The sequence below is a fragment of the Pelophylax lessonae genome (genome assembly GCF_965119305.1).
Source record: "Pelophylax lessonae genome assembly, chromosome: 2".
Lineage (NCBI taxonomy): Eukaryota > Metazoa > Chordata > Amphibia > Anura > Ranidae > Pelophylax > Pelophylax lessonae.
Window position 1 is genome coordinate 648,780,687 of NC_138769.1, and position 25,160 is coordinate 648,805,846.

General features: G+C 45.1%; 1 protein-coding gene across 1 annotated transcript in view; it reads left to right on the forward strand.

Moving 5' to 3' along the window:
• Positions 1-20,320, forward strand: part of UFM1 (ubiquitin fold modifier 1) — a 69,612-nt gene extending 49,292 nt beyond the window's left edge. Inside the window, exon 6 of the mRNA XM_082246784.1 lies at positions 19,470-20,320. Within this exon, the coding sequence (XP_082102910.1) occupies positions 19,470-19,537 (68 nt within the window). The 3' untranslated portion in view covers positions 19,538-20,320. The remainder of the gene's footprint in view (positions 1-19,469) is intronic.
• The last annotated feature ends 4,840 nt before the right edge of the window (positions 20,321-25,160 follow it).

Genomic DNA, 25,160 nt, shown 5'->3' on the forward strand with positions numbered 1-25,160 from the left:
TATTCGTCACATATGGGGTATTAGACTTTGCTCCGAAGGAGTAGCTAGGCAACAGAATATGTTAACAATAAAGCTTTAACATATCCCACCCTCAAGGGGTGGTCCCCTCAGTCAATACCCTCCTACTTCCTGCAACCATATCTCAGTTTTAATGTCTAGCTTGTCAGGAGTGGCTGGCTCTCTCTGTGCTGGGACTTTTTGTCCCAGACTCTTTCTTCTTTTTAATATTTTATTTGAGTTTTTTCTCTACCTTTACTTAGCTATTGTTTTTGTCAGCATTAGTTAGTTCTTCGGACGAAGAGGATCATGCGGACTGGGTCTCGGGCTGATCCCCCTGATCGCAGGTCGTGGGTCAGTGGCTTCCCAGTCTGCCATCGAGCGTTCAGCCAGGTAACGCTCCTGGCACGGTGAACGACCCATCCCTGTTCGGTGCAGGGATGTTTGGTGAGGTGGCTACCTCACTGGACGCTGTGCGGTTTCTTAACCGCCATTGTGGGCGTCTTGAATTGCGACTCTCCCTGCCTCATGTGCAGCGGCTTGTTCGCCTGTGCGGGTTCCCCACGCCATGTGAGGTAAGTGTGTCTATGTGGGGACCTGTCTGTCTGGGGGGGGTCTCAGTCTGGGACTGTGTAACCTGCCTTTACATCACACTGCTTGTCTCCCTATCTCTCGGCTGCATGCTGTGGGCTGCAAGGGGGGGGGGAGCTGTATGACACTGTGTGTGTCTGGCTGGGCAGTGTGGGAAGCTGTGTGCTGTGGGGCATGTTTTTAATGGCATGTTGGGGCATATACAGCGATCGCTGCGGCGATCTAACATGTATCCATATAATGGGATGAAATTGTGTGTGTTTTTATGCACTGTGGAGCGGCGGTTTCGGCGCCAAACGACGCCATTTTACCGGCGCCCGCTCCGGCCGCATGGTTTACATGCACGGCGGCCATTTTCTTGTAGCCTCCATAGGCTTACATAGAGCGCCCTGGCAGCATCACTTCCTTTTTCCTGGAACACCGGTCGAGGCAGCAGCAGCAGCGGGGTCTCCTCAGGTTTTATCCTTCTATTCCTGTTGTCCATTGCCTGTATTCAGTCTGTATATTCCCTGTGGGGGTCTCATTGTGCCTGAGTGTGTGCGGTGGGCTGCGCTTACCGCGCTTGCTGAAAGGGGGCAGTTAACCCTTGGTTGTCTGGCGTACAGGGGCAATGGATTCTCAGGAGGGCAAGTTTCCCACAGTATTGGTGGAAAGCCAGGGGACCGCTGTTTCCCCCCCAGGGGGGGATTTAGCCACTATTGTGGCTGGCCTTGCTGCCCAGGTGCAAATGCTGGTGGCTGCTCAATCTACTAAACGGCCCAGAGTTACTCTGTCCTCCGATTCTGAGGGTGGAGGTGATGGGGCTGTTCTGGCAGGGACCTCCCTATCGGGGTCCCGCTCCTCTCTTGATCTAGTGGGGTCTGAGGTAGAGGCTGAGGTTGAGGGGGTTGATAATTCTCCCCCTGGCTCGCCTGAAGAGCTTGCAATCATGGATGAGTTGATTGCTTCCATTAAGCAGACGCTACGTTTGCAGGACGAAGTGTGTCCCCCCGCTGCCTTGGCGGCTTGTGGGACGCAGAGAAAACGCAGGACACCGCAGGTTTTTCCCTGCAATGCTGATTTTCAGCGCGCGGTATAGGATCAATGGCGCGATCTGCGCAAACCTTTTGCGGTACCAAGTAAATTCAAGCTGCGTTATCCTTTCTCCCCTGCCACTGATGAACGGTGGTGTGTGCCTCCACCAGTGGATCATGCAATTGCGGTTTTGAACAAAGCCACTGCGATTCCTGCAGAGGGATCCCCTGTTTTCCGTGATGCCACGGATAGGAGACTGGAGTCTCTTGCCCGTCATACTTATTCTGTTACGGGTTCTATGCTTAAAGCTCTATTTGCTTCTCTCATGGCGGCCCAGGCGATCGCAAGTTGGACGCAGATGCTTAGGCGCGTCCTAGTGGCCGATTCGGCCTCGGCGGCGACCCTGGACATGGTGGATCAGATCCACCAGGGTGTCATGTATCTGTGTGATGCGGACCTGGACCTGATTCCGTTGGCTGCACGTGTGCACAGCGTGGCGGTGTTGTCTCGCCGCCTGGTTTGGTTGAAATGTTGGTCGGTGGACCAATCTTCACGTAAAACCTTAGCCAATCTGCCTTATGATGGGTCTCGCCTTTTTGGGGAGTCCTTGGATGTGTTGATTAAGGGGATCACCGGGGGTAAGAGCACTCTCTTGCCCCATTTCCCCAAGGCTAAGGGGGCTTCTGGGAAGAAGCATGCGAATTTTCGGCCCCCTCAGGGGTCCTTTCGTGCCTTTCGGCCGCACTACAAGGGCAAACCGTTCAAGGGCCAGGGCTCTCAGAAGAAGCCCTGGTCTGGGAAACAGAAGTCCGGCCAATCCGGACCTGCGGCCCATAACAGTTCGGCCTGAAGGGGCGCCCTCACCCAGTTTTGGGGTGGGGGGACGCTTGCTCGGTTTTCTTCAACCCTGGTTGGCCCGTGTGCGGGACAGATGGGTTCTGGAAATCGTTCGATCTGGTTACAAGATCGAGTTTCTCTCTCGGCCGGAGAGCAGATTTTTTCCCTCAAATCTACAACTGTCTCCAGAGCGCCTGCGGGATCTGCACCTGGCGGTGCGGGACCTGAGGGCTCAGGGAGTGGTGGTTTCGGTGCCTCATCGGGACAGATTTCGGGGGTTTTATTCCAATCTGTTCACCGTGCCCAGAAAGGAGGGCAAGGTTCGTCCAATTCTGGACTTGAAAGCTCTGAACCGCTCTGTGCGGGTTCGCAAGTTCCGCATGGAATCCCTGCGCTCGGTGGTGGCTGCCCTGGTTCCGGGGGAATTCATGGCCTCCATCGATTTGAAGGATGCGTATCTTCACATCTCCATATTCGAGGGTCATCAGAGATACCTTCTATTTGCCATTGCGGAGGATCACTACCAGTTCGTGGCGTTGCCCTTTGGGCTCGCCTCGGCTCCGCGGGTCTTCACCAAGGTGCTTGCACCGGTTCTGGCATTATTGAGGGCCCAGGGCATTTCTGTCCTGGGGTATCTGGACGACATTCTGATTCGGTCTGCGACCAGTCAGGGTCTGGGGAAGGACCTGTCTGTCACGATGCAAACTCTGCAGGAGTTCGGTTGGACGATAAATGTTCCAAAGTCGACACTGAGTCCGTCGGTTCGTCTTCCCTATCTGGGAATGATACTGGACTCGGTGCAGGCGAAGGTCTTCCTGCCGGAAGACAAACTCAGGACTCTTCAGGAAGAAGTCAGGTCCCTCAGGGACGTTCCGAACTCGTCTCTGCGGACGTGTATGAGATGTCTGGGATTGATGGTCTCGGCTTTCGAGGCGATTCCTTTCGCGCAGTTTCACACGCGGGGTCTCCAGGCGGAGATCTTGTCCAAGTGGGACGGGCGACCTCAATCTCTGGATCTTCAGATCTCGTTGAGTCATCGCACCAGGGAAAACCTTCTGTGGTGGCTCCAGTCCCCGTTGGTGTCCGGGGGCAAGTCGTTTCGTCCGATCTCGTGGACGATAATCACCACGGATGCCAGCCTGTCGGGCTGGGGTGGTGTTCTGGGCGTTCTGTCCGCCCAGGGGACCTGGTCGGAGGGGGAGTCTTCCCTCCCGATCAACATTCTGGAATTGCGTGCGATAAGGCTCTGTCTTCATCGCTGGACGGACCGGCTGCAGGGCTGCCCGGTTCGGGTGCAGACGGACAATGCCACGGCGGTGGCCTACATCAACCACCAAGGGGGCACCAGGAGTGCCCGAGCGGCTCGAGAAGTGGCCGACATTCTGTCTTGGGCCGAGACTCATGTCCCGGCGATAACGGCGGTTCACATTCCGGGAGTGGAGAACTGGCAGGCGGACTATCTGAGTCGCCAGACCCTGGATCAGGGGGAATGGTCTCTCCATCCGGCTGTCTTCCAGATGTTGTGCGCGAAGTGGGGTCTTCCAGATGTGGACCTGTTCGCGTCCCGCCTCAACTACAAGGTGAAGAGGTTCGTGGCAAGGACGCGCGACCCTCGGGCAGACGCGTCGGACGCGTTAGTGGCCCCGTGGCATCAGTACAGGCTGATGTACGCGTTTCCACCGATTCAGTTGCTGTCCCGGTTCCTTCGCAGGTTACACTCGGAACGCAGCACGGTGATTCTTGTGGCACCGGACTGGCCTCGCCGGTCCTGGTACGCAGACCTCGTGAATCTGGCGGTCGACGCCCCCTGGCGTCTGCCTCTTCGGGACGATCTACTGTCTCAAGGACCGATTTACCATCCTGCTTTACAGTCGCTGGCTTTGACGGCCTGGCTGTTGAGACCGAGGTCCTGAAGGAGAAGGGTCTCTCTCCAGAGGTTGTTCATACCTTGATCAACGCGAGGAAGTCTTCCTCGGGAAAGGTTTATTACCTTACTTGGAAGGCCTATTTTGCCTGGTGTGAGTCCAGGGGGTTTTCACCCCGCACGTACTCGGTTTCCCGTGTGCTGTCTTTCCTTCAGACGGGTGTCGATCAGCGTTTGGCGCTGGCTACGATAAAGGGTCAGGTGTCTGCGCTGGCCGTTCTGTTTCAACGTCCCGTGGCTTCCAACTCCTTGGTTGGCACTTTTATTCAGGGTGTGCGGCATCTGGTTCCTCCTAGGAGGGATCCTTTGCCCCCTTGGGACTTGAATCTGGTCCTATCTGTGTTACAACGTGCTCCTTTTGAACAGATCAGGGAGATCTCGTTGTCTATGTTGGCCAAACAGGTCGCCTTTTTGGTGGCGATCACTTCGGCTCGCAGAGTGTCGGAACTGGCGGCTTTGTCCTGCAAGTCTCCGTACCTGGTTGTTCATTTGGATAAGGTGGTCTTGCGACCTAATCCTTCTTTTCTGCCGAAACGAGTTTCGGAATTCCATCTTAACGAGGATATTGTTTTGCCTTCGTTGTGCACGAAGCCTACACATCCAAAGGAGGTGAGATTGCATTCTCTGGATGTTGTTCGGGCGATTAGGGTTTACCTTAAATCGACTGAGTCTTTTCGAAAGACGGACTCCTTGTTTGTTCTTCCAGAGGGTCCTCGGAAGGGCATGGCGGCTTCCGCCTCTACCATTGCCAAATGGATCAGGCTGACCATTGAACAGGCCTATGCCTTGCAGGGGAAGGTTCCCCCTGTGCCTGTGAAGGCGCACTCTACTAGATCTCTGAGTACGTCTTGGGCCTGTCGTCATGGGGCTTCTGTAGCCCAGGTGTGTAAGGCGGCGACTTGGTCGACCGTACACACTTTCACAAAATTCTACAAAGTAGATGTTCAGGCATCGGCGGATGCTTCCTTTGGCCGCAAGGTTCTTAGTGCGGCTGTTCCCTAGGGTCCCTTGTTGGGGACTCCTGGCTGTTGGGATAAGTTTTGTATCCCCTGGTTTTTTGTCTTTTCCTGGGTTGTTGCTCCTGTTGAGCACTTATTTTTGCTGTTGCCCAGCTGGTTTCCTTCCTTTGGTAAGGTTCCTTTCTTTGATGTGGAGACTGCGTTGCCTTTCGGCGCGGATGCGTTTCCCACCCCTCATGTTTGCACTGCTTTGGGACGTCCCCATATGTGACGAATATGAAGAGGCGGCGACTGTCGGAGGACGTAAGAGAAAACGGAATTTTTGTAAAATCTTACCTGTAAAATTCCTTTCTCTGAGTCCTCCGACAGTCGCCGCCCCCGCCCCTCTTTTGGGGTTTGAATGTATACTCTACTGCTATTCCACTAAAACTGAGATATGGTTGCAGGAAGTAGGAGGGTATTGACTGAGGGGACCACCCCTTGAGGGTGGGATATGTTAAAGCTTTATTGTTAACATATTCTGTTGCCTAGCTACTCCTTCGGAGCAAAGTCTAATACCCCATATGTGACGAATATGAAGAGGCGGCGACTGTCGGAGGACTCAGAGAAAGGAATTTTACAGGTAAGATTTTACAAAAATTCCGTTTTTTTTCTATTTTCTCTTTCGTTCATTGACGGACACAGCTCCTGTCATTCTTGACCATTGGGTTATGCTGCCCCCTACAGGAGTAGGACACTAGGAAGAAAAACTTCTGGCTCCCCCCGGGCAGTTACAGGGGGTATACTCCCTCTTTCTGCTATAGTCACTGTTTTTTTTTTTTCTGCCTACCAGACGATCAACTGGTGGCAGCTCCTACCAGGCCCCCCCTGTCCTGCCTGACTCTGTCCTGAGGCCTGATCTCCCATTTTATGGGTCCCTGTAGGCCTTGTGGCGCCGCGCGGAGCTGCCATTTTGTTGTAACCTTGTGTATCCCTATACACGGCGGCCATGTTTGTGTAGTCTGGCCCTTTTCTTGTTGTTTGCATTGAAAATAGCAGCGACCATGACAGTGGAGCCGCATGGGCGGCATTTTCGGCAGCGGGAGCCCCTCCTTATCCCCCGGTGCTGACTCCTGGATCATTTAGCTTCCTGATTGCTGTATGTGTAGTGAAAATTCTCCTGGTGATTGCAGGTGCTTGTGTCGGCGGGTGGTGAGTCTAGTGGGGTCCTCTCCCTACAAAAATTTACATTGTTTGTCGCCATTGCACGGCGTGCACAGTTTTAATGTATCACGTGTTTGGTATCTATTTATGCAGTGTAACATGTTTTATATTTTTGCAAAAAAAAAAATAGGTTATGTGTTTTTTTTTTTTATATACAAAAATATTTTTCTCCAAAAAATTGCGTTTGAAAAACCACTGCTCACATATCGTGTGACATCAATTGCAACACTCACCAATTTATTCTCTAGGGCCTCTGCTTAAAAAAAAAAAATGTGTGTGTGTGTATATATATATATATATATATATAATGTTTGGGGGTTCTAAAAATGTTTCTTGCAAAAAATACTGATTGTTACATGTAAACAAAAAAAAAGTGCCAGAAATGGCCTGGGGGTAAAGTGGTTAACTTAAAGAAGTTGTAAAGGCAGAAAGGTTTTTGAATGCATTAAGATAAAAAGCCTTCTGTGTGAAGCACCCTCTAATATTTACCTGAGCCCAGTCTCTGTCCAGCAATGTCCATGAGTCCCTCGGCCGTCCAGGACTCTCCCTTCTGATTAGCTGAGACACAGCCTCTGCGCCATTGGCGCCCTTGATTGTCAATCAAAGTCAGTTAGCCATCAGGAGAGAGAGGGGGCGTGACCAAACCGCAGCTCTGTGTCTGAATGAAAACACGGAGCTGCAGCTCGGGTGCCCCCATAGCAAGCTGCTTGCTGTGGGGCACTCGACAGGAGGGAGGAGCCAGGAGCAGCGAAAAGGGACCCAAGAAGAGGGGGATCGGGGCTGCTCTATGCAAAACCACTTCAGAGGAGATAAGTATAACATGTTTGTTGTTTTTTTTTTTTTTTTAAATAAAAAAGATACTTTACAATCACTTTTCTCTAGCGCTCATTGACAGACGTAGTCCTCGGTGATACACCACCTTCGGGTTATGTTGCCTCCACAGGAGCAGGATTAGACAGGAAATTAAAAAGCTCTGGCCACACCCTAGGGGCAGTCCCAGAGGGTATATCCTCTCTCTCTCTGCCTCAGCAAATCAGTTATTTTCTGTCTAGTTAGGAGTAAGGACCTAGATACCTTGCTGGGATCTTAGGTCCTGGCAAGATTTTTTTCTTAAAGGATTTTTTAGACAGCTTTTTTTCTCCAGTGTTCCTGTGAGATCTTCAAGCAAGAAAGCTGAACTGGGCGACGGGCTGGATGTTGAGATCCGGTGGTCACCCCAGTTCAGCCTACGAGCGCGTGCAGGCCATAGCTCCGCGCTGGGTCGGCCGCAACAAAGTCCCATTAAAGGACTGACCCCGCGAGTTAAACGTCTCGCTGAAACGCCAAAGACCATGAGTCACGGCGTCCATATCGGTCGACAGCCCTCCCGCCCCGGTGGAGAGGGGTACTGTCAGGAGTTGGTGCCCGCCTGGTTCCGGTATGGTGAGTAGTATGTTCCCCCTTTTCCCCTGACGGGTCTTGTGGTGAACGCGGGCCCCTCTCTGTATGGTAAGATAGAGTCCCTCTCTATCCTATAAATGACACAGATCCTCCTACTTTGAGTGTGATTTTATGTGCAAAAAGCCAGGAGGCTTGGTTTGGGAGCTAACAGTCTAATTGTATACATGTTAAAAAGATTATAATCTGTGGCATTCTGGGAATCTTACGGTGATAAGAATAAGCTACCTACCAGTCAGAAGCCACGGACATGTAGACTGCCTTCCTAATCAGATCTCCAGCTATTAGCAGGCCTCCCGAATGGCCATGCGGTCCGCCAGGGCCGGTACCGCCAACCACGCCAAATCCCCATGCAGAGAGAGTGTTGTGTGCCCTGCAGCACACCGCTATTCAGTACAGGCCGCCGCCATTTTTTTTGCTGGATCGCACGAGCCGCCATTTTGGCGTAGCCTCGTGTCTCCAGCATGGGGGCGGCCATGTTTGAGGTGATCCAAACACCTCGTGGAGCTAGGGAAGGCGCCGGAAGGCGTGCAGAGGGGCGGAGCCGCCTCCTTTCTTCCTGGGCAGCCAGCCAAAAGACTTCCTGTTTGTCAAGACAGCGCTGTAACCTGTTGCAGTTAAACTCTGAGCATCAAGTGGTGAGCCTGGGGGTCTATCTCTCTCTCTCTCTCGATCGATAGGGATCCCTAGCAGGTAACACTAAGGGGCTTTTTGTGGCGCTGGGGGTCTGAAAAAAAAAAAAAAAAAAAGTTTTTTATTTTTGAATTATATTATCCAGGAAGTGACTGGAATTATCATGGACCCTGCCACACATATTCCCCCACCTGTTTCCCTCGAGGGGGCCACGGGACCCGCCGGTGCACAGAGTGTAGAGTCATTTACAGCAATTTTGGAGTCTATGGTGGCTCGGGTGGAGGCGGCCTGTCAGGGACGGGGGTCAAGGAAGCGACCCCCGCCTACCCCTATATTATCTGACACCTCTGACTCAGATTCAGAGATGGTCACTGCAGTTGCAGGTTCCTCTGCAAAGGCTGTTATCCCAGGTAAAGCCCCCTCAGACAGTGAGGAGGACGCTTCTTCTCCTGCTATAATTCAGGAAGAAGCATTGGTGGACGCACTAGTTGTGGCAGTGCAGGAAACCTTAAAACTTGAGGCTTTACCGGCAGAGGCAACTGAAACAGAGATTCCTTTTGGTACTAATAAGCCCATCAAAACGGTGAAGGTTTTTCCTGTACCCAAATGTTTCGGTAATCAGATTAAAGGAGAATGGGAGCATTCTAAACGTACCTTTACTATTTCCAAGCGTATTGCTAGACGCTATCCGTTTGAGGAATCCATCATTAAGAAATGGACGGTACCACCAGTGGTGGATCCACCTATTTCCAGGCTGAATAAAGCCACGGTTATCCCAGTGGAGGACACTTCGTCCTTTAAGGATCCGGTGGATCGAAAGAGGGAAGCAGAGTCCCGCACCATCTTCTCTCTGATAGGTTCAGCATTTAGACCAGTAATTGTTATTGGTCTAGTTTCCCAGACACTTACGGAATGGGCGAAAATGGTACGCCAAGACCTTAGGGGAAAAGATATTCCCCAGGAGACATCTGATTTGATGGAACAGATTATACAAGGGCTACAGTTTATCTGTGACGCAGCCTTGGACACTACTCCCTTATTAGGGCATGCATCTATGTCAGCGGTGATCCTCAGACGTGTGCTGTGGTTAAAATGCTGGTCAGCTGACCTAGGTTCCAAAAAGACCTTGACAAATCTCCCTTTTCAGGGGAATCGTCTATTTGGGGCCAACCTAGATGAAATCATCAAGGATGCCACTGGGGGCAAGAGCACTTTTTTGCCACAGGCTGCTAAAGCTAAGGGACCTCGCAACAAGCGAGGACCTTTCTTTACCGCCCATAAAGGGCGCCCGGCTGGTACTAGCGGGAAAGGCAAGACTCCTCCAGGAGGGTTCAAGAAGGGCTGGTCGGACAAGCAGAGGACCAACCCAGCCAAACCCGAAGCAAAGGAGTACACAGCCTGAAGGTGCGCCCCCACCCGGTTTCAGGGTGGGGGGACGTTTTCACCGGTATTCAGGACATTAGATCGAGCTTCTACCACTACCACCGGTGCGATTCTTCCCTTCCAACATTTAAGTACTACAGGAAGCGGTAGTTACCGTTCCCTGAATAGATCTTTTCCTTTACCTTTTCCTAAGATTAGTCCCTATACCTCACAGGAATCGGATCTGGTTGACCAGATAGGCCAAGTAGCCTCTAGTCGGGTGACTTCGGTCCCTGAGGTTCAACCAGAAAAGATCACCCTTCCTGATAACAATCAGGTATCTGATAAATGTGTGGGAACAGAAAACGACCAGACTTTCTCGGATGGTCGGGGCCAGATACCTCTAGGGACGCCTGGTTCAGATTCTATCAGCGCCAGTGGTCCTAGAAATTCTAGGCTGGCCTCCTCAAGCCGGCCTGGCCGACTTGGACATGCTAGTCGCAGACGTTCCGTGGGAACTTCATCTCAGGGAGTGTCTGTGGTCTCAAGGACCAATTTACCATCATGCTTTACAGTCGCTGGGTTTAATGGCCTGGCCATTGAGACCCAAGTACTGAAGGACAGAGGTTTGTCTACTTCAGTCATTCCTACCCTTATTAAAGCAAGGAAAGCGACTTCCAGCAAGGTCTATTATCACACATGGAAGACTTATATTGCGTGGTGCGAATCTTTAGGATTTCCTCCACGTACCTATTCGGTGACTCGAATATTGGCCTTTTTGCAACAAGGGGTTGAGCAGAAGCTAGCCTTGAGCACCATCAAGGGTCAAGTTTCAGCATTAGCAATCTTCTTTCAGAAACCTTTAGCTACCAAGTCCTTGGTGCGGAATTTCATCCAGGGGGTGTGGCACCTGGCTCCTCCAGTCCGCGCGCCCTTACCGCCCTGGGATCTTAATTTGGTTTTGTCGGTTCTACAGAAACCTCCCTTTGAAAACATCAGGGAGATTCCCTTGCTTACTTTATCCCAGAAGGTGGCCTTCTTGGTGGCTATTACTTCTGCTCGCAGGGTGTCAGAACTGGCTGCATTATCATGCCAGTCCCCATACCTAGTGATTCATAGGGATAAGGTAGTACTTCATCCTAAGCCATCTTTTCTTCCTAAGGTGGTTTCAGATTTTCATCTGAATGAAGATATTGTACTACCTTCCTTGTGTCCTCAGCCCAAGCATCATCGGGAACATGCGTTGCATTCCTTAGATGTGGTTCGGGCAATCAGGGTATACCTGAAAGCTACGGAATCATTCCGTAAGACGGATTCACTTTTTGTGATCACGGATGGCCCCAGAAAGGGTTTGCCTGCATCTGCCGCGACCATTGCCAAATGGATTAGACAAACGGTGGTACAGGCTTATTCTATTAAGGGTCAGAGTCCTCCGTTCCCTGTTAGGGCGCACTCCACTCGAGCGCTCAGTACTTCCTGGGCCTTTCGCCATCAGGCGTCAGTGGTCCAGGTATGTAAGGCGGCCACCTGGTCGTCGGTACATACCTTTACAAAATTCTATAAAATTGATGTGACGGCATCGGCGGATGCCTCATTTGGCCGCAAGGTTTTGCAGGCCGCAATTTAGGGAGACCGGTGGTCTACCTCGAGGGTTTTTTTCTGTTTGAAAAAAAAAAAATTTTTCTCTTTTTTGTTGAGTCTCATCATTAAGGATGAGCATTGTAAACTTCTAGTTGGCACCGGTTGGGCCTTCTAGATTGGGATTTGATTTCCATTTTCCCACCCCTCATTTGTGATACTGCTCTGGGACGTCCCGAAGGTGGTGTATCACCGAGGACTACGTCTGTCAATGAGCGCTAGAGAAAAATGGATTTTTGTAAAATCTTACCGTAAAATCCTTTTCTCTTAGCTCATTGACAGACGTAGTCCCCGCCCCTCTGTTTTTGAGTTGGGTTGGGTTAAAATCTCTAAAGACTGCTTTTTCACATAACTGATTTGCTGAGGCAGAGAGAGAGAGGATATACCCTCTGGGACTGCCCCTAGGGTGTGGCCAGAGCTTTTTAATTTCCTGTCTAGTCCTGCTCCTGTGGAGGCAACATAACCCGAAGGTGGTGTATCACCGAGGACTACGTCTGTCAATGAGCTAAGAGAAAAGGATTTTACGGTAAGATTTTACAAAAATCCATTTTTTTTTTTTTTTTTTAGCTCCCTTGGTCCTGGGAGTTATACAACAATATCTTGATCTGTTGGTGATATTTAAAGGGTCAGTCCATACAAATTTAAAATTATATTTGTAGTTTTATGTCAGGGAGTTCCCACTGATTTCTTCCATCTCCCCGTCTGGTTATATCCGCTCCGCCATGATGCCTTCTTCATTTTGTGCAACAATTGAAAAAATCTTTCATAGACATCAAGACTCCATTGGATGACTGTAATAGGTGGAAGATCTTAGAATTCAGGTGCAGCCTGTTAGCACTTTCTGAAATGACTGGTCAGTTTCTGGTGGGCTGTGTCCTAATATCATAAATATACATTTTGGTATTATACCTATCCAATTAGTAAGGGAACAGACATTTTTTTATCTGCTAGTGGCTCCTGGCGTGAACTGCCATGATTTTCCTATTATCAGCAATGCAAGAGGGGTCATTTAATTGTCTTTAATAGAGGCGTAGTGTACACGCGTGTTGCCAGTATTAATTGAAAACAAACATTGGATAAATTAAGACAAGCACATTCAATTACTTGTGTGTAGAATTGTATACTTTTGTAGCTTGTTGGAGGACATGGTAATTGACTTTAGCCGACACTATTTCCCTGAACCCACTAGTTGGGAGAATTAATTTTAGACCTTCTTATCTTGGATAATCTAAAATTCCTCCTGATGGTTTCTGCATATTGCTATTAAATATTTACTCTCGGCAACAGGGTGCAGCCTAGCAACAGTGGGCAAATGGCCCTGCAGATCAGATTAAAATGAAGATGTAATTTCAACATGCATGAACCAATTAATTCAGGCTTCTTGCTGGGTAATTAATATACCTGTCATTTAATTCCATAATGAACCTACCCGGTATTAAATGTACTGTAACGGATGGTATTTTTGTTCAGAAGAAAAGGTACAGGCAATAAAATATGTTTTTGTGCATAATCTTCCCCAGTACAACTGTTGTGTCTTTGCATACCATAATAATTATAAATGCTTGGATAGTTAAATGAGAAATGTTAGCATTTTTAGTTGGTATTGTAGAGTATAGACGTGGTAGATAATTGCCTGTAGATATATGCTTAATTACCAAGCTTTGCATTTCTATATCCTATGTGCAAATGAAAATTAAAATGAATTTGGAGCTTGCTTAATTCGATAATGTGATGTTTTAAATTCCCTTAATGCTTATGTTTAATCGTACATAATAGTTGTGTTATTGAATGTGGCATCCATTCATTTGGTTGTGAATAGGAGAATATGTGTAAATACAAACGATATGTAAATACAAAAAATTCTAGTAGCGCAAACAAGAATGATCAGCTCACTCCCCAATCACAATCACTGAAAACTTGATAAATCCAGTAAAGACTGTATAAAAATATAAATATATAAATAATAGTCCCAACATGGATCAGTCCACCAAAGCAGCGTAGAAAAACGTATGGCAAATAACGATAATCCACACTGATGTATCCCTTGAGAAATCCTAATCGGTGCAGAAATAAAGGATCACCTTGACCACCACCACTGTGCTCTGAAGGGGGGAAGGTATTGCACACTCACCGACTTCACTGGCCCAGTGATTCTCACCACTGAGCAAACAAGCCACAATACAGCCACTTCCGCTCAGGACTCCGGATTGGGACCAATCAGACCAATGAAAGGCTCTGCTGCATCCACTTGGGGTTCCGGGATAGGACCGATAATGGGCTCAATCAAATACAAGAGACATGCAAGGGAAGGAAGGAATAGAGCTCCACTAGTGTGATAACGTATAATACTGGCTTTATTCCAAAATACACAAAATATCACACTCACATGACATCAGTTGGATAATCGCGTCTGCCTGGTTGGGTAGAAGTGAGCTCGGTGGGCGTGTCTATGTTCGGGCAGAGTCTGGTAGAAGTTGTGTGGTAGTTTCCGGTGAGAAGTCTGAGGAGAACGGTGGTATCGATAAGCGGTTGGGCCTGGATTTGATTAGGGAGGTAGGTAAGCCTGGAGCGTGGAGTCAGGATACGGGTCCCGATGGGTACACACCTCCGGTCATGCGATTATCCAACTGATGTCATGTGAGTGTGATATTTTGTGTATTTTGGAATAAAGCCAGTATTATACGTTATCACACTAGTGGAGCTCTATTCCTTCCTTCCCTTGCATGTCTCTTGTATTTGATTGAGCCCATTATCGGTCCTATCCCGGAACCCCAAGTGGATGCAGCAGAGCCTTTCATTGGTCTGATTAGTCCCAATCCGGAGTCCCGAGCGGAAGTGGCTGTATTGTGGCTTGTTTGCTCAGTGGTGAGAATCACTGGGCCAGTGAAGTCGGTGAGTGTGCATTACCTTCCCCCCTTCAGAGCACAGTGGTGGTGGTCAAGGTGATCCTTTATTTCTGCACTGATTAGGATTTCTCAAGGGATACATCAGTGTGGATTATCGTTATTTGTCATACGTTTTTCTACGCTGCTTTGGTGGACTGATCCATGTTGGGACTATTATTTATATATTTATATTTTTATATAGTCTTTACTGGATTTATCAAGTTTTCAGTGATTGTGATTGGGGAGTGAGCTTATCATTCTTGTTTGCACTACTAGAATTTTTTGTATTTACATATCGTTTGTATTTACACATTCTCCTATTCATGGTATTTTATTAAGTAGCAGCATTTGTTATCACACCGTATTAGAGGTAGCTATCCTCTCTAAGCGCTTGGTTGCCTGCAAACTAGTGTTGGTTCCGGGTTGTGTGTAAACAATTTATACATTCGTTTGGTTGTTGTGTGGTGACTTTGCTGTATAGTTACTACATAAACAATGCAATTACAAATGCTTTTTTTTTTTCTTTTTTCTATAAATGGGGACATGTATTTAAAGGTTCTCATTTATACAGGTCATGGTAAAGCTAGTAATAGTAATTATATTTAAATGGGTTTGTTTTGTCATGTTAAAGCCATTTCAGTCATGTTTCTGGACGATCAGTGGCTTCCCTGACACATTTAATCGTGATTTGATTAACCGCTTCTATACTCTGCAAATTTCCGGCATTCCTCTCTTACAAAATCATAATTTCTTTTGCTAGAAAATTACTCAGAACCCCCAAACATTATATATATATATATATATATATATATATATATATATATATATATATATATAATGTGTGTGTATTTATTTTTTTTAACAGAGACCCTAGGGATTAAAATGGTGGTCATTGCGATTTTTTTATGTCACGCGGTATTTGCAAAGCAATTTTTCAAACTTACATGAAAAATAAAACAAAACAGTGAAGTTAGCCCAATTTTTTGTTTAATGTGAAAGATGATGTTACACTGAGTAAAAAATTACCTAACAGGTCACTCTTTAAAACTGCGCACACTCGTGGAATGGCGCCAAACTTTGATACCTAAAAATCTCCATAGGCTATGCTTTAAAATATATTAAATTTATTACAGGTTACCAATTTAGAGTTACAGAGGAGGTCTTGTACTAGAATTATTGCGCTCTCTCTCTAACGTTTGCGGCGGCATCACCTCACATGTGGACACTACCTACATATGCGTTTCCTTTAAATTTTTTTTTTTCTTTGATCAGTTTTATTCCTATTACAAGGATTGTAAACATCCCTTGTAATAGGAATAGGGCATGACAGGTCCTCTTTATGGAGAGATGTGGGGTCTATAAGACCCCACATCTCTCCTGTAGGCTGAAAGCCTGAGATAAAAAAGAAAAAAACTGCCGGGATTGGACGTGACGTCATAACATACCGCCTGGCCTCTGAGAGTCATAGAGATGTCTCGGGACCATCTGGCCTTTGGTCATCTCTTTGGTAAACTTCTGCTGTCGGCTGATTCCCTCTCCAAATCGCTTATTGCACTGGCGAGCCAGTAGAAGCACCAGAGGGCGGTGGGGGACGTTCCCCTCCTGACGCCTGTAAAATCAATCAAGCGGCTTAACTGCCACTATGATTGTTTTTGCTGTGCAGAGAATCGACGGCAGAAAAAAAAAAAGCGATCTGAATGATGCCCGTAGCTGCACCAATCATTCAGATATCCCCACCGAAAGCCCAGGACGTCACATGATGATCAGCAGTAAGCAGGTGGTTAAAGTAGTATTAAACCTCTCAACCCACTGGACAGATGGCGAATGTATCGCCATCTGTCAATTTTCAGCGGATCTTGTCGGATCGGATTCCAGACCGCCTCTCCATAGAGGAGAATGGGTGGCCCAATCAGGTCTGCCTGAAAAATGGACAGATGGACCTGATCGGTCCGATCGTGTGAAAGCGGCCTAACTGTCAGCAAACACTATTGGTTTGTCCCAATAAAAAGTACAAGAGCTACAATTGGCCACAAAAGAAAAAAATATATATTTTATTTGTGTTTGTATATATATATATATATAACTGGGAAATCTCTATTAAATGTTTGAAGCAGCTAGAAATGTATTAAAGTAGATTTCAGCCAATCCAACCTTTCCAATTCTCGTGGATACCATGGAAAGAATGCAGGGTCTTTACTGTGGCTTTCCTGATTGTGGCCCATCTTAAAATGGTAGTAAACTCTGTTTTATTATTTTTATCTACATGTAAGCTTATAATAAAACTTACCTGTAGGTAATATGAATCTCTCCTATACGTGCACCATTCAGGAGGTATTCTAGTGAGCAGCAGCTGGTGATGTAATCGGCGCATGCGCTCTCTAGGAACAGCATACCCATGCTATTCCTTCAGAGCTGTGTTCCGTGGCCGAGACTCCCGTGTGCATGCACAGGTGTGACGTCATTGTGGCTCCGCCAGTCAGAAGGCTGGAGTCCGCAAACCCAAAAAGGAGACCAGGTGAAGATAGAAGCCTCTGCAGTGGTGACAATGCGCCACTGGAGGGCTTTGTTTTAAAGGTAATTCTTTCATAATGTGCTAGCAAGCAATGCTTCCTGGCATACTATGATATTGCTTTGTAGGATGAAACTTTTTTTTTTTTTTACTTTACTAAAGCTTTAATCCCTTGGTGCTGGCTGCATGGTAAATATGCGGCCTCTCGGTGCTTGGAGCCGAGGAGCCGCATATTTGCTTTAATTGCTGCCCAAACAGCTGTGCCAAGAGCGGAAGAGTCCCGACACAGCCAGTCAAGGTGGGCACGTGCTCTTAAGCCGTCTTGGCTCCCAGTGTCATTAAATCAGAAGGCACTGGCGTGAAAAGGTTAAGTAATGTTGCTGCCGCCTCTCCTTTGTGAGGTTTCCATATACTTGGCTCATCTTATTTTAAGGAAATATTTGAATTTGTTTCATGTGCTCCTCCTGTGGCTTGCATATACCTCCTGGGGCTCATTAAGTGCATGAAACATGTCAAGATAACTACATCTAGCAATTTACTCTGTGGTTTAACTCAAAGCATCAAATAAATCCTAGAAATCATCATATATGTCTGTTTTTATATTTGGATGATTTTAACCACTTGCCTACCGGGCACTTTCACCCCCTTCCTGCCCAGGCCAATTTTCAGCTTTCAGCGCTCTCACGCTTTGAATGACAATTGCGTGGTCATGCTACACTATACCCATATGAAATTTTTATCATTTTTTTCACACAAATAGAGCTTTCTTTCGGTGGTATTTAATCACCTCTGGGTTTTTTATTTCTTACAAAGAAAAAAGACAGAAAATTGAGAAAAAAAAAAAGTTTTCTTATTTTCTGTGAGTAACTTTTGAAAATAAATACATTTTTTTCTCCTTCGCTGATGTGTGCTGATGAGGCGGCACTGATGGACACTGATAGGCTGCACTGATGGGCACTGATGAGGTGGCACTGATGAGGAGGTACTAATATGCCGCACTGATAGGTGGCACTGATAGGCGGCACTGATGAGCACTGAGAGGTGGCACTGAGAGGTGGCACTGCTGGGCACTGATGGGCGGCACTGATGGGCACTGAGAGGTGGCACTGATGGGCAGCACCATCAGTGCCCACACTCAGTGCCCATAGTGCTGCTAGTCAGTGCCCATCAGTGCCTAGATGAGCAGGCACTGATGGGCACTGACTGGCAGCACTATGGGCACTGATGGTAGGCCCTTATTGTATTTTATTTACCTCTTTTGTAATCAGGGCACTGGTGATCAGTGCCCTGATTACATTTTTCTGTGTCCCCTAACCGCTGATCGGCTCTGCTCTTCCTCACACGCAGTCTCTGTGTGAGGAAGGAGAGCTGGCAATGAGAGATGATCTCATATGTTTACATATGAGATCATCTCTCATTGCATGGTCCGATCACGTGGTAAATGGCCGCTGTGATTGGCCATTTACCACGATCTGTGATTGGCTGTGTCCAAGGGACACGGCCGACACAGATTTTCCCCGATGCGCGCTCCCGGGAGCGCGCGGGGAGCCTGTTACTGGGAGGCCGTTTAAAGACGGCCTCCCGGAAATTAGAGCCTGCGCTGTAGCCGTCTTTCGGGCGGCAAGAAGTTCAAATGTTGAATTGTTCTTATTGAAGGCTTAAATAAAATTCTTTAGTTTTTAGTGTGTTTTTTTTTTTTCTCTTATGTATGTGTTATTGACTGGCGCCTAAAAAATCCCACAAAAATATCTTTGTTCATTGGGGCCATTTATTGGGGATGTGACATAAAAACTATAAACAAAATTTTAGTTTTGGATGGACTGACCCTTTAAATAAGATCACCAACAAATCAAGATTCTGTTGTATACTGTAACTCTCAGGACGCAAAAAAAAAAAATTCTGTCTTTGTTAACCACTTTAACTTAAGGCCTTTTCTGGCACTTTTTGTTCACATGTAAAAATCTGTATTTTTTTTACTAGAATATTACTTAGAATCCCCAAACATTATGTATTTTTTATAAAGCGAAGGCCCTAGAGAATGAATCGGGGCATGTTGCAGTTTTTTTATGTCACACGGTATTTGCGCAGTGGATTTTCAAACGCAATTTGTTAGGAACAAATACACTTTCTTGAATTTTAATGCAAAAAAAACCACAATACATAACCCATTTGTTTTTGTAAAATATAAGAGTTTATGTTACACTGAGTAAATTGATACCAAACATGTCATGCTTTAAAATGTTGCATTGCCTTTACAGGTTACCACTTTAGATTTTCCCCATGAAAGCAAGTAAGCGGAAATCTCTAATGGAGTCCCGACTAGCAGCTAAAAACCTGACTGGAATTCTAATACTTCTCCACTATCCAAAACGAAATGATAAACATTTGACTGAATATGCACTTTAATTTCTCAAAGAATTCTCGTTGAATCTAGAATGTGTTGTTTTTGACCTACATTTTGTAATTCATTTTCTTTCCAGGAAATGTTTTCCTCAAACACGGCTCTGAACTCCGGCTCATTCCCAGGGACCGAGTGGGCAGCTCTTAATACCTTCTGGACGTCTTGCTTTCTGGAACATGGAAAGAACATATTTATTGAGGGCCTAAAAAAAGATCAGACTCTGAATTTTAATTTAGGATTTAATTCAGTCAGGCCCTGTTCTCCTTTAAAATCAAAGTGACTTTGAAGATTAAAGATTTGGAAGATTTAATTATGGCTTCAGATGTCTTTAAAACCATATAGCCCTGGCGCCTCTATATCTGTCAATGTTAATGTGTATAAAGAACGTACAGAGTATGTTTAAACTGTAACACTGACTGTGTACAGTAAATTGTAATACAGTCGACGAAGAGGAATATAACTTTTTATCTTGTGAAATTGGGTTACGTTTACTTATGTTTCCTTTTTCTTTTTCTTTTTTTTTTTTTTTGTTTAACCTACTAAAACTGCGCTGGTGGCACAGTTTTAATGATCCGACTTTCCACATTGATAAGTTGAGATCACTCCAGTTTTTTGCTGCTCACTAAATGAAAGGACCCAGAGATTAAATGATTTCTGTGTTTGTAAGGGACTATATATGTATAAAAATTGTGTCAGAAAATGTTGAAAGCAGGACTTCGAAATTTGTTCCTCAACAGTCAATATTTCATGCATTTTCCCTTATAGTCTTTGGTGTATTTGCCATTAATAGGATGTGAGTGTATTCTGCCTTCCACAGTTTTCTTCCACAACTTTTTAATGTGATTGGTTCACATACATAATTTAGAAGCTACTTTTCCACTGTTTTTGCTGTTCAGTTTTTTGTAGAGAAATAAAGTGGTGGAAAATAACTAGTTCTTTAGTCCTGCATTTGTTAGCATAGGATAAAAAAATCAGCAAAGCAAAAATATACAATTTCATACCCTGTATATGATACCCTATTGTCATTTAAAATACGTATGTCGCTATTACACAAAGAAGTGTCACCTGTAGTTCTTGAAGAGAAGGAATATTTCACTTACCATCCCCCAGACTGCATATTCTTTTAGTGGGTGCCTTGTCTTTAAAGGCTAAGTTCATTTAAAAATGAATAAATTATAATAAACTCACATTTTTTCCATGTAAAAAATGTGCATTTATTTATTTTTTTCTTGGGAGCCTGTAAAGCATTGCACCCCCAATCAGCAGATCTCAGGTGCAATGCCAAGCTCTTGCCTATACAGGCAGGCAGTTACTGAAGTCCAGGAAGCTCAATGGACTATGAGAGCACTCACCTGCATCCTTGCAGTTCATTGACATCTCTTTGAATAAATGACAAGACCGTGTGGGTGAAGCCCCCCACAAATGCGCTGTTTTCAAATTGTGACAGTGAGTGCGAGAAGGTCCCCCGCCCAATGACACATGGAGGGGGCAGATTGTGGTGAGGTGGTGGATGCTTAATATGTTACACCCTAATTATGAGTGTAACACGTTGAGAAAAGTGAACCCTTTAATCTTGTTTATGCTAGCGACAGTCACTTTAGAAAGTTTCATGCATGCAAAATCAGTCACTTCTAGAAGAATTTGCAAAAAAATGAACTTGTTGGAAGTCACATCTTTAATCCAGTAGAACATACCTGCATGTGTACTCCCCAATATAAATGATGGTTCGAGGATGAAACTGAACCTTCCCTTGATTTTTCCTTATTGTAGAAAATGTACTGTGTGAGGTACAGGGCTTAAAATTAGATTTCTTCTCACTTAAAGTATAAAAGGAGGAAATGGTGTTATCTGGATTTATTTTATGATTTCAAGAGTTCTTTGGTAAAAAAAAAAAAAAAAAAATCAGTTTTTTTCCATTAGACCAGCTTTCTTCTTTAATGCTTACAATACATTTCATCACTTGTATAAAGCAAAGCAATATATATATATTTCTCAAAGTAAGCAGCCCTTAATGTATTTGCTTCTAACGTGCTAATATGATTGAACATCTTCATAACCGAATATTATTACTTCTGCAGTATTTTCTTCTGAACTAATACCCATGAACACGGAGAAGGATTAGTAGGTGATTTTACTTTTCAAGTGACTCATGCAACTGAAATGATATAGAAAAAACATCTACCAGTAAAAGAAGGCTTTTAATACTTAACTATTCTGGCCACACTGACAATTTTTGTTGTCCTAAAGAAGCTTAATTGTCCAGTGTAATGACATAGGGGTTGGTAGGTGCTGAGCCCCGATGCCCAACCTGAGGCACTTTGATACTTATTGGGGTTGATTTACTAAAACTGGAGAGTGAAAAATCTGGTGCAGCTCTCTATAGAAAACAATCAGCTTCCAGGTTTTATTGCCAAAGCTTAATTGAACAAGCTTCATTTCTACGAGCTAAGGGGGGGATATGATCAACATGTATAAATGCATAAGGGGTCCATATAGTGAACTTGGTGTTGAGTTGTTTACTTTAAGGTCAACACAGAGGACAAGGGGGCACTCTTTACGTCTAGAGGAAAACAGAATGTTTGCCGTAATTAGTAGACGCGATAACTTTTGCGCAAACCAATCAAAATACGCTTATTGCAATTAATTTTTTTTATTTAAAATATGTAGCAGGAAAACAATAGACCTGAAATGTTAAAAAAAAATTTGGGAATGTCCTATTTCAGAATGTGAAAAATATTTTTTTTTTTTCAGAACTGTCTCTCTTTTTTTGTTTATGGCGCAAAAAATAAAAACCGCAGAGGTGATCAAATACCACCAAAAGAAAGCTATATTTGTGGGGAAAAAGGGATATCAATTTTATTTGGGTACAGCCTTGCACGATCGTGCAATTGTCCGTTAAAGTAACACAGTGCCGAATCGCAAAAAATGGCCTGGTCATTAAGGGGGCAAATCCTTCCAGGCCAGAAGTGGTTAAAGGAATATTTCACTTTATTATAATGTATATACATATATTTTTTACATAAATGTTATTAAAATTCTCAGTTTAATCTTCAGCTGTTGTAGTTCTCTAAAACGTTGCAAAAATGTGAATGTCCCCTCCTTGCACTATACAAAACCGCATGGAACACACTGACACCGAATGACAGCTGAAGCTGTCCATACTGGTAAATTTTCAAATAATGTTTGTTTGAAAAGTCTCATTGGTACATTTGATAATGCCAACAAAGACCCGATGAACATCGTTCTAAATTACTTCAAAATTTTGTTTGCTTTTTGCATTAGGATTTTAGATTATATGGAACTTTCCAAATGATAACCACATACACTGTTAGGAAAAGATTTCAAACCTGTTCCTTTGAGTTTTTCCACCACCACAGTCGATAGCAAATGTTGATTTGACCCCGCTGACCATGCAAAAGTTGAACAAAGGTTCTGGAAATAAACATTTTCAAACAAAATTCCACTAGTTTATGACCAGCTTGAAGAGGAGTTCCTCCCCGCCTCCGCCCCCCCAAAAAAAAAAAAATCAGCAGCTACAAAAAACTGGCATTTCGCAGATATTTTACAAGCAATTGTCACCATGTTGATTGCAGGATTTGTTCTAGCATTACCATTTGAATAACACTTATTTCATTTAGTCACTTGTTATATGATAAGCAGTCATCTCATTGTCTGCAGCGTGTTCCATACACTTTTTAACATGTGTTTGTCAGTTGCACATTGAAGTTTCAAATGTCACCATATGGAATCTATTAAGCAAATGTGTTAAGTCAACTGTAAACAGAATTACTTCCTGGTCCTTTATTCCACCTGCTGATTATTATTTCAGCAGTGGAGCCGGTTCCCTTGGCAACTCACACTGTGATGGTGACATGGAGGATGAACCCTGACAGACATCCCTGTATACATTCTTCCTGGGTTATAGTTTGTTAGAACTGGTTTGGTTCTAGTCATACAGACACTTTTTATCCATGATATTGATAGAACATGACTGACTGTCTAACCCATATTAGTTCATCATTATGTGATCTAGAGGAATGCAGGTACTGTCAGCCTTAAGAAACATCACTTCAATGCAATTACATTTTTGACCTGTCATTGTTAAACTATAACAATATAAACCTATCTCAATCTCTTAAAGGGTTTGGATGGAGGATGGAATATATCCTGTTTGTTATATTTCCCCTCTGGATATCTATTAAAATCAAGTGGTCGCAGTGGTATTTTGTAAAGCAAGATATTAAAGTGAATTACAATTTTGCCTGGGTATTGTCATGCCAAATGTATTCAGACCTTTAAAGGAGTTGTAAAGTCAGAAGGTTTTTTATTTTTTAAGGCTTTAAGATAAAAAACCTTCTGGCAGTGGCAGCCTGCCCTAATACTTCCCGGTACCCCATCTCTCTCCAGCGATATCCATGAGTCCCTCAGCCGCAGGGGACTCTCCCTCCTGATTGACTGTGACAAAGCAGTGGCACCATTGGCTCCTGTGGCTGTCAATCAAAGTCAGCCAATCGGGAAAGAGAGGGGGCGGAGCCAATTGGCAGCGCCCTGTCTGAATGGACACATGGCGCTGAAGCTCGGCTCGGGTGTCCCCATAGCAAGCTGCTTGCTGTGGGAGCACTCGATAGGAGGTAGGGGCCAGGAGCAGCAACGAGGGACCTGAGAAGAGGAGGATCCAGGCTGCTCTGTGCAAAACCAACTGCACAGAGGAGGTAAGTATAACATGTTTATTATTTAAAAAAAAAACAAGACTTTAAAATCATTTTTAAATAATTCTCTCACTTTCCTAACAACAACCCCTATACTTGAATGGTTTTCTTTTAATATTCTTATTTTAGAGCAGTGAAATTTAATGATCCATAGAGAAAACTTAGTAGAATGTTGTTAGCTTTAAAAAAATATAAAAATAAGGCCGCTGTTGCGGACCTCCTACTGCCTCCACATTATGCTTTTCTTTTTGCATCAAATGAGTTAAAAAGTATATGTATTTGGAAAGTCACAAAGTCAGAACTCCTTGTCACAAATTCTCAGTCTAGGTTAGTGACTCAATGTGTTCAAACACTAAAGTCAGCCATAGATGGTTCAAACCATGTATGGACAGGGTGAATGAACCCAAGTTGATTTATTGATCAACTTGAATACAACCAGCCTGCCAGATTTAACATGTGACACACCTGCTCCATGTGCTGTGCACTGTGTTGAATGGCACCCCAAGCATTATAAGTAGAGAATAATGCACCACAATGTGTCCACTGTGAGTTGTGTACTATGCTTTCAAACACTTCATCTCCGGAAAGGTTTAACCCCCTTTATGACCAGGCCATTTTTCTCTTACGTCCTCCGACAGTCGCCACCATCTTCATATTCGTCACAATGGGGTATTAGACTTTGCTCCGTAGGAGTAGCAAGGCAACAGAATATGTCAATATTAAAGCTTTTAACATATCCCCACCCCAGGGGGTGGTCCCCTCAGTCTATACCCTCCTGCTTCCTGTTTCCTGCTTCAGTTTCAATGTCTAGCTTGTCAGGAGTAGCTGGATGTCTCTATGCTGGGGCATTTTGTCTCAGCCTTCTCTCTTTTTTGATTTTATTTGAGTTTTTTCTCTCTTTCTTTATTTAGCTGTTATTTTTACCAGCAATAGTTAGATCTTCGGATGAAGAGGATAATGCGGGCTGCGTCTCGGGCTGACTCCCCTGGTCGCAGATTGTGGGTCAGTGGCCTCTCAGCCCACCATCGAGCGTTCAGTCAGGTACCGCTCCTGAGTTTTCT